Below are 13,008 nucleotides of genomic sequence, written 5' to 3' on the forward strand. Positions count from 1 at the left end.
GCATTTCTTTGCAGACCTGCATTGTTTCTGTGTATTTCGATGCTGCTGATTTTGCTCGTTTGGAAGGAATCGTCTCGCATGTTATGATATTCTGAGACTGAGTTTCAAGCTCAGCATTTTCTGCATGGGCCTTGGTGTCCTTTTTCCATCGTTCAGCCACAAGAGACATGTCAAACAGCTCAAATGCTGCTTCAATTCGGGCTGCAAACAGATGCCGACACGGCATTCCCATCTTCTGCAAAAAGTGACAGGAGCATTGTGTACATGTGTTGTTAACCTTGTACGAGCGTTCATGAATACCAACAGAGAAGCTGCCATCTTCCTCTCTCTTGACTTTGTACTTTCCTAGCCTCGCCAAGGAAAGTTGCTGGCAAATAACTTTACCTGCATATGTGGTGTATTCCATCATGTATGCATTCTCAATGGGGCATGTTCTCCCAGTTGGTACTTTCATCTGCTCATTGAATCCCCGTACGCTTGACTGAGAAGCCTTAGTGGAAGAGAAGAGAACAAGATTTCTAACAAGCTTAGATAGGGTTACTTTGCCTCTTAGCAACTTCTTCAGTTTGTCGTGGCTGCTTTCCACACGGTTGTTGGTGCGGTTCCCATAGTTTGTGTACCTGTCTGTGAAACATTTGACCCATTGCGTCCTGATGTTGTGCCACTGGCGGGTATAGTACCCAGCAAAGCCTTCAGCTCCTTCTAGGCTCACCAGTTCACCAAATGCTTCATCATAGGATTCCTCTGTCAGAGAATAGGCCAGCTTCTTAATCAACTTGGTCACCTCCTCATGTACCTCTCGGTCCTTGACATGCTGCCTTGCTGCCTCTTTTAGCGCTTTCATGGTATGGAATAGGCATATGATAACATCTGCATGTGGTAGTACCTCAGACACTGCTGCAATTTCTGAAGGGTCCTTGTCTATAATGACAGTTCGTACAGCAGCTGATTGAGGGTTGTGTTGTAAGAAAAGCTGTAGTGCTGTTACAATGGATGATTTGGTTTCGTCTGTCAGAATAACATAACCAACCGGCTGCCCAACGCCATCTCCATCCATAACAGTGATAGTAAATAGAGGCATGTTGAGGTTGTTTGTCTTGTATGTGCTGTCCATGAATATTACTTCGGGGAATTTCTGGAAAGAACTGGCCATTGCTGATGTTTGGATGTATAGAGCATCCAGAGTCTTATCGGGTTTCTGCACCACAGCCACCTTGGCACCTTTGTCGCTATTGAGAAAGTCCTGCAGAGCTCGGAGGACTGCTTCCCCTTCTGTCTCCTTTGGATCGAGACTTGTTCTCAGGTTGTGGAGATCCTTAAGGGTGGTTAGTTTCCCACTAGAACTGTGTATGTGATCTTTCAGACGTTTCACATCCACCTTTAACCTGGTGAGCTTACGGGCTTCTTCAAGAAGGTCTCCATCTAATCTTCGCTGTGAAGGGTAAAACTTCCTGACATCTTCATTGACCTCATGGTTATGGTTGTTGTTGAAGGTTTTGATGACAAGTTTTCCTTTCTTGCGGTCTGAGGACACGTAGATCTCTGCCGGACATCCCATTCTGAAGCTTCTGTAACATAAAAAAATGGACAGAGTCAATGAATGAACGAAGGGAGGGCAAGTCTACTAATACAGTAACAGATGTAAGATTATCTACTTTTATTGTCTATCCAGTTCAATCCAGGAATACATGTACAACATTTAATTGCTTTCAAAAATTTCAAAAAACCTAATTTTTATTTGTCAAATGCTACTTGGTATAACTGCTTGTGGTTGGTCAAAATAAAGGTAACAATTTTGCATGTGTATCAAATGTTACAAAACTCCACATGGGTGCCCTGCATAAAAATGTGCACAAGCATCAGTGTATTAAAGCCTGCAGGACTCATACAGCTCAAGTTTCTTGTCATATTATTTCATTGTAACAAAAGATGAGATATTTTGAGCTAAGCAAACAAATGTCGGCGTACGAAACACACCATATAAGTGTACGAAATATACTGTAGTTGTTGAGCAAGACCTTTGACTGTTCCACCCACAAGAACTGTATATAAGTTGCGTAATGGGGCACATTCATACACGAAATAGAAAACTTTCACAATCCAAACCATACAGTCTCAGAGTCGACACTTTCCGTGACCACGCAGCACAGGTTTTATCTGGCTGCCCCTCAAGTAAGGCTTTTTACCTCTCCTTCAACAAGTTATCCGTACTATTTTAGGTAACTCTTGGTTCCTTAGCATGCATGGGGTTCTTGTCAAACTGCAGATCCAGAGGCTGAACATTAGCCAGGGTGATCCTGCCAATAATGAGTTTACAGGGCAGGTAAACATAGCACACAGTTCTGATTTCGATGTCGAAGCCAAAGTAACGTCTATTAAACGATACAGGTTCTCTAAGGTAGAGGTAAACGCCCCCCTCCCCATTAGGTTACGTTAATCATGTGGCTGATAATAGGACCGTTGTGTTGAAAACATGTTAACAGAAATTCAAGTTAATAAATACCCCGCTACAAAGCTGATTTTTAGGCTTGTAATTTTTTGATGTCAGAAAATGTCCAGTTTAATACAGTACCCTTGGCTAATATGGATTTAAGTCTCGGAGGCGGCCTAGGCCAGTCCAGACTGGCCTAGCCCGCCATTTTGTTTCCCCAAGGAGGCTCGTTTCACGGCTCGAGTATAACATCGCACTTTTGATAATGTCTGTTGCTAATGATGTAACGTTACATGGCATCGAGAAATTCCTGAGCTATGATTGAAGCTATGTTCAATGAATGTGTACTTACGACTGATTCCCACGAATCCCCGTGCTCCTTGATCGTGGTTTGCCATGATGAATACATCCAAACTTTGCTGCCCTGTAGACATGCTCCTCCGGAAACTTGTCAACGCTGTCCGGCAGCTTCCTATTCTCATTCAACACCGTCTTGGAAGTCACTATACTCAGCTCAACATGGTTGGCTTCCTGAAACGCTGCAAGCGCCGCCAAAAACTCGGCCCAATCAGAAAATTCGGCGCCCGCATCCAGCGCCATGATGGCTCGGGTAAAGACGAGAGCCTGACGAGCGAGCGAGAGACGAATAATGGCGGGAAAATCATGTTACCAGCTCTGATTGGTCATGTGAAAATCATGTGACGAGTCTCGCATCTCGGTGTGTCAATAGCCTGTTTAGGCTATAGACACACTGAGTGTGTCAATAGCCACAGCGATTATATAATAACAGGTTGTACCCCTATCAGCTTTCTTCAGTACTGTAGGTGAGTGTACGTGGAAAGAAAATTATGAAACGGAGAGCTCTCTTAATTTTCTTATCTTGTTCATGGTAAGATTTAGATGTAGATTTCCATATCGAAATGGCCTCACTATTAATCCAGCAGCAGCAAAACATGTCAGCAAGTACCAAAGTTCATTATGCCCTGCTGACTGCTAAAAACAGCAAACAAACTGCCGAAACATTGGCAGTTAAAAGTGTGCTTGAGTGAAAGGAACTTCACTGAAGCTATTCATAAGTCATACTCATAGCAAGAAGGTTATATCCTCCTAGTCACAAAATTAGGGAGTATTGAAAAAACTGGGCTGTCTTCAAGGTCAGGCTGCCAGGCATGGCAACCCTTTCAGAACCTGAAAGGTACACTTTTTTTTTTATGAGGAATCATTGTCAAGAACCTTACTTTATTTTCAAACCTCACCAGGGAGACCATGCACCAAGGAAAACCAGTCTTGATCAAGAACCGCAACTACCACCTGAGGACCTACAACAACTGCTTTGTGGGGTCAGAGGTGGTGGGCTGGCTAATGCAGCAGGGGGAGGTGCCTGATCGGAACACAGCAGTGCAGTGTATGCGCAAACTTCAGAGCTTTAACATCATTCACCATGGTAGGCTTGACATTGAGGATATTTTTACTTGCAGGCACCCTTGTTTACTTGTGGTGTTGAGTAGCATATTTATAAATGGCTAGGCTGGTGGACACAAGATTGAGAGGTCATAGGTTTGATTTATGGCATTCCTGGCTACACGTTGTGCCCTTGGTAAAGGCACTTGACATGACTTTCCTTATTCTACTCACTTGTAAAAATTGGTACCTGACTTCAGTTTGAGAGGCAGAGGAAGGAGAGTAATGGGGCCTGCTTTTCAAAACTGTACCCTAGACAGGGCAACCTACTGGCCCTACAGGCTCTAAAATGCTGTGGGACAACCTTTACCTTTTATACCAATGCTATAACAACAAGTGCTGTTTTTTTTTATCTGTCAATATGGTCACCATTGTGTTGCTCTTTTGTTGTTATTTTTTCATCACTGTTGATATCTTCAATATTTTCACTTTTTTTTTTAATGATCAAATTTTGCGGTTTTAATTTGGCCCATTTAACCAAGTTGTCCTATCACCCACCCCATCACATACAGTATGTGATGACCACTTGTTCAAGGATGCCATGTTGTTTTATCGCTTCCGGAAGGATGATGGGACCTTCCCAATGGACAAGGACTCATCAATCTTGTTCCGAGGAAAGATGATGTATCACAGGTAAAATTTTGAAATTACATCTGAGTGATGAATCATTTTCCAACTAGTTCTCCTCATTTCTGTTGCAATAGAAAACTGTGCTTGTACAATATGTATCTGTATGATTAAAACACAATATCAGTGTTCTGATGCATTTTCAGTGTCACATTGTTAAACCCCATTTTTTGGACCACTTCTAAAACAACGCTAAAAAAAAATAAGGACCCCTACCTACTGATACTGTTTTTTAAGGCTGTAATGAGAAATACAACATTTATTTCCTGAGGCATGAGGGTTCTATTTGTGTACATGGATATAATCATGATGCTAAGTACACAGTAAATGCAGTTCTCTTTGTACATGTTGTACATTGTGATTGTCTCAGTTTGAAGTCCTCGAGCGAGTTTGTACTTGGGACAAAGACTCACAACAACCTGCAGTACGCAGACGCATTCCTAGGGGTGGACATGCTGAACTGGCTGGTGAAGGAGAAGGAGGTGCAGAGTAGACCACAGGCTGTGGCCATGTGTAGGGAACTGTTGGAGAGGAACATTATCAGGCATGGTAGGTGACCTCTGGCAATTTCACTTGTCACAGATGTAATAGAGTGCAGTGTGTGCATGTACACTCATGTCTAGAAGATACCAAACTTGTAAGTCACTCTCACTTAGTTCTGAGATGGCACAAGGAACACTGTGAGCAATGACCCCAGGAGAGGCTTAATCACCGTTCCTCCGGTGGGGAGCAGGGCTCTTTGGTCAGTGAGCACGGACTCTGTGGTCACTGTACAAGGACATAACCATATTTGGGACACAGTCCTGTGGCTTCCCATCAACTGCCCAGGATATAAGTCATCATGATTAAGACACAGAAAAATGTAACTTTCACTAATAGATAAGGAAACATATAAATAGTAGATCAGCACTTCTGTACGGAGTGAGAGTTCAGATTGGAGAGAGTTAAGATCAGAGAGAGAGAGAGTGAACAAAGAAGTACCGACGTAGCACCGACTCCTCGTGTTTTCTTGGGTTTTGGGTGTACGAACTAACATCGGCAGCTAATCGCACGAACTCTATGTAAGGGGCGCCATCGAAACCAGCTACCACATTACCACTACCCTTACATTTGGTGGATCAGCGGTGGGATTAGTTGCAAGTGCACCGCCCGGAGGACCTGAGGAGTCGAGAGCACCATCATCGCTACAGAGGACTGAAGACAGGAGGTAAGTGCCTTGTTTGTGGGTTTGAGGAGGAAACACGCACGCTTTTGCCTGACCGCTCTTAGATTTCTTGTGTGAGATATACTATCGATTCATGATGGATAACCAGAACGCAAACGATGAGGTTCAGGATGATCCAAACGCACCTGTAGATCCAAACGCGCCTGTAGATCCGAACGCACCTGTAGATCCGAACGCACCTGTAGATCCGAACGCGCCTTTAGATCCGAACCCTCCGATTAACCAGAACGTACCTGCAAATCCACAATTAGCTGGCTTAAACGTAGGACTGGGGTACACGCCATTTGACAGGAAGTTACCAAAATTCACGGGGACAGGAACAAGTATGACTGTCGAGGAGTGGATTGACGAGGTCGAGGGAGCGTTCCAGTTGTTTAACGTGCCAGCAGGGCACAGGGCCGGGTTATTGTATAGACAGCTAGAGGGCGAGGCCCGTAGACAAGTTAATGTCTTATCTAATGGCGACCGTGTGGATGTCGAGAGGCTAAAGGACAGGCTCATCGAGGCGTTTGGGGACACCGCCCCTGTGTCAGTAATAATGGGCCAGTTCTACTCCCGTGTTCAACTGTCACGTGAGAGCCTGCAGCAGTATGCTCTGGCCCTGCAAGAGTTACTGAAGAGGGCAGATAGACGGAGGGGTGAGCCCTTGGCCGATAATGACGTCATCCTGAGAGACAGGTTTTTAGATGGAATAAGGGATGAATGGCTTCGTCGTCAGTTGCGGAGGGAGGTTATGAGGGCCCCCGCGGATAACCCTCGGACCTTCCGAGATATAAAGGAAGAGGCTTTCCATGTTAGTGGAGAGTGGGGGGCGAGTACAAGGCCTGTTCAGGCCCAGCAAATGTCAATGGGAGGCGAGGCGGATGAATTGTCGCGTCTCCGAATGGACACTGCCAGAGCGCTAGAAGATATCCGCAAGGAGATAGCTAGGCTAGTTGTGCGACCCGCTCCCATGAACGTCAACAATCAGGCTGCACGCGGCCCGACAGGTCCTTTCCCCAGAAATAGGTGGGATCCTGCTTCGGGACGGCCGATCTGTAATCGCTGTGACCAAGTGGGTCACATAGAGAGGTACTGTAGAAGTGACGGACGTCAGGATGTAAGGTTGGCAAATCCCGCGGTCAACCCAAACTAACTCACTCCGCAACCACGGGCCCTGGTAAGCGGAGTGGACAGACAGTAGGGTCCGCTGTAGTAAATGATCAAGATTCTACCATAGTGAAAAGTATCAATAGTGAAGTAAACTCTGAGGAGCAGCAGGAGGCAGCTAAACCCAGCATAGACCAAGTAGATAGTATCAAGGACGATTCTTTGTTAAGTAGAACAGTAGGGGGGTGTAGAATAAGAGATGTAAACTTCGAGGGGAAAACTGTGCCGTGTTTGATTGACACAGGATCTCAAGTCACCACCATGACGCATAGTTGTTTTAGAATGCACTTTGGGAGTAACGGAGAAAGACTGAAGGACACAGCCAGCTGGCTGAGGTTAACCGCGGCAAATGGCCTGCCAATCAAGTGCGTTGGGTATTGCGAATTAGATGTCACGTTCAAGGGGAAAATGCTACCAAAACGGGGAGTAATCATTGTAGAAGATGAGGGGGAAGGGCCAGCCCCTGGTGTTTTAGGTATGAATGTTTTGCAAGGATTCGGGGACCAACCAACAGGGGTAGATGTTAAGGATGAGGAGCAAAATTTGGACCAGGCATGGAAAGAAACCATTAAGTGTATCAAGAAACAAGAGTCATTTGCTAGGGCGGATGGACGAGTAGGTCTCGCACGTGTGGCCGGCAAAGATAGAGTGACTGTACCAGCCGGACATGAGATGATCTTATTTTGTAGAACACGCCCTGGGCCAGACGGCAAACCCTACTCCGTATTAGTTGAGCCCCCAGAAGCAGGTTGTCTTCCCAGGGATATTCTTGTAGCACGTACTTTTGCACAAGTTAGGCATGGCAGAGTACCTGTCCGAGTAGCCAATGTCGCAGAATATGACATTCAAATAAGGCACAATGCAGTCTTGGGAGAGTTGTACCAAGCCGAAGTCCAACCTCAGGGGAACATAGAATTTGCAGAAGTTAGTCAGAATGAGATTCGTGTAGACTTCCGTTCCTGTACCAAGGAGGAAGAACCCCAGGTCCATAGTAGTACTAGTAGTAAGCCTAAAGTTGACTTGTCTGGTGCAGACTTAACAGAAGAACAGAAAGACAAATTGGAAAAGTTTCTAGATGAACATTCTGATGTGTTCTCCTCACATAAACATGATTTCGGCTGTACGGATGCAGTTACTCATAGGATACCAACTGGTGATTCACCTCCCATCAGGGAGCCTTACAGGAGAATTCCTCCCGCTCTGTACCAGGAAGTCAAGCAACATGTGAATGATATGCTAGAACAGGGTGTGATCAGGGAGAGCTGTAGTCCCTGGGCATCAGCTGTTGTACTAGTTCGTAAGAAGGATGGAAGTTTAAGATTTTGTGTTGACTACCGTAAGCTAAACGCAAAGACACATAAGGATGCATTTCCGTTACCGCGTATCGAGGAATCCTTAGACGCGCTGCAGGGGGCTAGCCTGTTTTCGACCCTGGACTTAGCTAGTGGGTACTGGCAGGTGAAAATGGATGAGAAGGACCGAGAAAAGACTGCATTTTGCCTACCGTTTGGCTTGTTCGAATTTGATCGTATGTCAATGGGTTTGACCGGAGCCCCGTCAACATTTAGTAGATTAATGCAGCGTTGCCTAGGAGACCAGAATCTCGAGATATTGCTTATTTACCTAGATGACATCATTGTTTTCTCCAAAGATTTTGACGAACATTTGTCCCGCCTAGACTTAGTTTTCACTAGACTCAAGTCATACGGATTAAAACTTCGGCCAGACAAGTGTCATTTGTTCAGAAGAAGAGTAAAGTATTTAGGTCACGTGGTTTCGAAAGATGGAGTAGCCACGGACCCAGAGAAATGTTCCGCATTGCGTGATTGGCCAGTACCAAAAACCAGTAGAGACGTAAAGTCGTTCGTTGCCTTTTGTTCCTATTATCGCCGTTTTGTAAAGGACTTCAGTAAAATAGCCGCCCCTCTGCATCGGTTAACCGCAGGCAAGAAGAAAGATCAGCGTAACCCTCCACCGTTTGTTTGGACAGAGGAATGTCAGAAGGCATTTGATACGTTACGTCAGCATTTAATGAGCGCCGACGTGTTAGCTTACCCTGATTACAGCCTACCTTTTGTATTGTACATTGATGCTAGCCATGAAGGGCTTGGGGCAGTTTTGTCTCAAGTGCAGGATGGGAAAGAGAAAGTTATTGCATATGGCTCTAGAGGACTTAGACCAGCGGAAAGGAACATGGAGAACTACAGTTCATTTAAGTTGGAACTGCTAGGATTGAAATGGGCCGTAACAGAGAAGTTTAAGGATCACTTGTATGGTTCTAAGTTTACGGTTTACACCGACAACAACCCGCTGGCTCACCTTAATACAGCACAACTAGGTGCGATAGAACAGCGTTGGGTGGCGAGACTAGCCAACTTTAATTTCGAGATCAAATATCGACCAGGCAAGGATAATGCTAATGCAGACATATTATCACGTCTCGCGGACAGGAATAATGTAGACCAGGAAAGTGATGACAGGGTGACTGTCACGGCTCAGGTAACCAAAATTTTCTGTGATAGATACAGGCCTACATCAAAACCTACCCTTCCAGAGAAGATAGTGAAAGAACCCCTTTCTGATCAGGAACCTGGTGCGTCATTGTCAGGGTACACTAAGACAAGGTTAGCACAACAGCAGCAAGACGATCCCACTCTAGAGAGGGTACATCACTATGTGAAACGGGGTCGCCTCCCTAATGATCGGGAACGTAATCTAGAGACTCCAGACGTGCATAAGGTACTACAACAATGGGAACGATTACATTTGAGAAATGACGTACTATATAGGACAGCTTATGACTCAGCTGCTCAGGAGGGTAGATGGCAGTTAGTTCTTCCTGCTGCACTCAAACAGGAAGTATTTAGCCTTGTGCACAGTCAAGCAGGCCACTTTGGGGCCAGTCGTGTCATTGATTTGCTGCGCATGAGATTCTATTGGCCTGGCATGGACGCAGATGTCAGACATTGGGTTCGCACGTGTGAAAGATGCTGTCTAAGGAAAACCCGAATCCCTAACAATCGCAGCCCACTGGTGAGCATAAAGACTTCTGCTCCCCTCGAGATAGTTGCCATGGATTTCTTAAAAGTTGAGAAATCAAGCAGCGGACATGAAAATATATTAGTAATAACAGACCACTTCACCAAATTTAGTGTAGCAGTGGCTACCAAGGACCAGACAGCACCCACAACAGCCAAAGCACTTTGGAAACATTTCATTATGCCGTACGGTTTTCCTAGAAGACTCCATTCAGATCAGGGCGCTAACTTTCAGTCATCCACTATCCGTGAGTTATGTAAATTGTATGGAGCTGCCCAATCTAGAACCACTCCGTATCACGCGCCCGGGAACGGTCAGTGCGAAAGGTTCAATAGGACGCTACTTAACATGTTAGGAACATTGACATCAGAACAGAAAAGGAGATGGACAGAATATCTACCTGAGTTAGTGCACTCATACAATAACACCGTTCACAGTACTACAGGGTACTCTCCGTACTTCCTAATGTTTGGCCGACAGGCACGGCTCCCCATTGACCTCACGCTAGGGACAGATCTTAGTGACAAACAAGACGAGGAAATGACTTATGACGAATGGGTCAAGGATCATTGGAAACGGTATAAATACGCTTATGATGTAGCCAAAGAACACTCTGATGCAGCTAAAGCTAGTCAGAAGAAGAATTATGATCGCACTGCCAAAACGTCTCCATTACTACCAGGAGAAAGGGTTTTGATATTAAACAAGAAACTTCGAGGTAGGCATAAACTAAAGGATAGATGGGAAGCTATACCTCACGTGGTCGATAGCCAGCCTAATGAAGATATGCCTGTGTACGTGGTCTCGCCTGAAAGGGGAGAAGGCCCCACAAGAACCTTACACCGTGACATGTTAACACCTTGTACTTTTGCTCCTCGAGAAGTCAAACGCAGAAAAAGGCGTGATCCACCGACTAATGAAATCCCTGTAGACGGAATAAATGATACTGAGGGTAACCATGAAGGTAGTGATGATGATAACGATGATCAGGAAATACCAGTCTTACTCATAAACGAACCTGTAGCACCAGTAAATGTACCCATTGCTCCGATCGTGAACGTACCGGTAGACAATCCTGATATTCCGCCACCTGACCCGGTAGAAGTTATACCTGACCAACCTGATGACGAGGAACGGAACCGATATCCGATTAGAGCCAATCGTGGTGTACCACCCGATCGGTATGGAAACTGGCAAAATAGGATAGAGGCAAGTCCGACAGGGACTGTAGAATCATTCAGACAGCGCGCAACAGGATTTCTGCACTCGATGTTTCAAATCTTGGTAGACGGTATTCTATGAAGTAAAACATTGTTTCGGCCTTTCGGATTTCCAGCCAGTTCGGGGAATGAGTAGTTAGAGGGCTGTAGTCCGGTGATTCGTCTTCTTGGAAACCCAGACTTCGGGGACTGGATTTTATTCAGATGGGAGCGAGCTCACCGTTAGATGAACTGGTTGGTTTTCTTGCTAAATTTGAGATATAGAATTAGTTGTGCTTATGAGTAAGATAGTACAGATCCTCAGGAACGTATAGCGAGATATGTCCTTGGTGATCTGACATTAGGATAATAGGAGAAATAAGTGTCAGGTAATTTAGAGCGGTCGGGCTGCTGCGTTGGGTGTTTTCGTCCCTCTTCCCCATACAGGCACAGTGCGGATGGCAGGATTTCACGGCTCTTTGGGAACCCAACCGTGTCACCTACGTCTCCAGGACAACGGCTTGCAGATCAACCTCAACCAGGACTTCTACAGCGTAAAAGTGTTCAACGCCGGCGGTACATCCGACAGGGCCCCGGGGGACATGCTATCGGAAGGATCACCGCAAGTTCAGGACCTGCGTGCAGTATGAAGACGGGCCGGGGGACGAGTTCACCTGTGCAGACGAGTCGAGACGACAACCGAGAGAAGAACCCGTGAAGCAAGAGAAGAGAAGAAATATGAACTGAAACTTTATGAGATCATGATGATATGAACTGTGGAAATGACGAATTATGAGATGAATTGTGAAAATAATTAAGTAGAAGAGAAAGAGAAACGTAACCGTTGCAACGTGTATGTTAAGAAACGATCGTATTTTTCTATTATTATTAAGCGTCGCTTTTATATAACCGTCGATAACACTGTAACAATTCCGTTTTCATTTATTATTGTAACAATTATACGTTATTTCTAGTTTTGTACTAATGTTAACTAGATCGATATATATCTTTATAATAACGTCGCCGGGACGGCTCTGTTTTGAAAGGGGAGGATGTAATAGAGTGCAGTGTGTGCATGTACACTCATGTCTAGAAGATACCAAACTTGTAAGTCACTCTCACTTAGTTCTGAGATGGCACAAGGAACACTGTGAGCAATGACCCCAGGAGAGGCTTAATCACCGTTCCTCCGGTGGGGAGCAGGGCTCTTTGGTCAGTGAGCACGGACTCTGTGGTCACTGTACAAGGACATAACCATATTTGGGACACAGTCCTGTGGCTTCCCATCAACTGCCCAGGATATAAGTCATCATGATTAAGACACAGAAAAATGTAACTTTCACTAATAGATAAGGAAACATATAAATAGTAGATCAGCACTTCTGTACGGAGTGAGAGTTCAGATTGGAGAGAGTTAAGATCAGAGAGAGAGAGAGTGAACAAAGAAGTACCGACGTAGCACCGACTCCTCGTGTTTTCTTGGGTTTTGGGTGTACGAACTAACATCGGCAGCTAATCGCACGAACTCTATGTAAGGGGCGCCATCGAAACCAGCTACCACATTACCACTACCCTTACACAGATGTCATAACTTGTACAAATGTCTATGATTAGTTCCATGTACCAAAGTAATATGTGAATATTAGACACATGAACTCTAGATTTTAACTCTCCCATTAAGCTGCCATTTACTCTGATATAAATGATGATGATATGTTAGTCTAGTGCATAACTCAGAATGCATCATACTGTCAATTCATTTATATTCTTGGGAACTGCACTTTGGGAGAAAATGAATTCCCGGCGGGCATTTTGATATTGTGGTTGAAACAAGTTAGATTACAACAGTTGTGAGAGCACTACAGTAGGGAGCTAGT

At 45.0% G+C, this 13,008-nt stretch overlaps 2 protein-coding genes across 2 annotated transcripts; both read left to right on the plus strand.

Moving 5' to 3' along the window:
• Positions 1 to 3,690: 3,690 nt before the first annotated feature.
• On the plus strand, positions 3,691 to 5,068 carry LOC118429203 (DEP domain-containing mTOR-interacting protein-like; the record flags this gene model as incomplete). The annotated part of the gene is given in 3 exon segments (XM_035839665.1): positions 3,691 to 3,875; positions 4,405 to 4,525; positions 4,890 to 5,068. Coding segments are annotated over 3 exon segments (485 nt in total), but the record flags the coding sequence as incomplete, so codon positions are not given.
• A 38-nt stretch (positions 5,069 to 5,106) lies between these two features.
• LOC118429205 lies at positions 5,107 to 6,916 on the plus strand. The gene has a single exon (XM_035839666.1). The coding sequence runs from the start codon at positions 5,818 to 5,820 to the stop codon at positions 6,877 to 6,879; it is 1,062 nt and encodes a 353-aa protein (XP_035695559.1). The 5' UTR covers positions 5,107 to 5,817; the 3' UTR covers positions 6,880 to 6,916.
• The last annotated feature ends 6,092 nt before the right edge of the window (positions 6,917 to 13,008 follow it).

The sequence above is a fragment of the Branchiostoma floridae genome, chromosome 13 (assembly GCF_000003815.2).
Source record: "Branchiostoma floridae strain S238N-H82 chromosome 13, Bfl_VNyyK, whole genome shotgun sequence".
NCBI lineage: Eukaryota > Metazoa > Chordata > Leptocardii > Amphioxiformes > Branchiostomatidae > Branchiostoma > Branchiostoma floridae.

Excerpts from the sequence above, each read along its gene's own strand:
- LOC118429205 (XM_035839666.1), top strand. The coding sequence starts at position 5,818 with ATGATGGATAACCAGAACGCAAACGATGAGGTTCAGGATGATCCAAAC.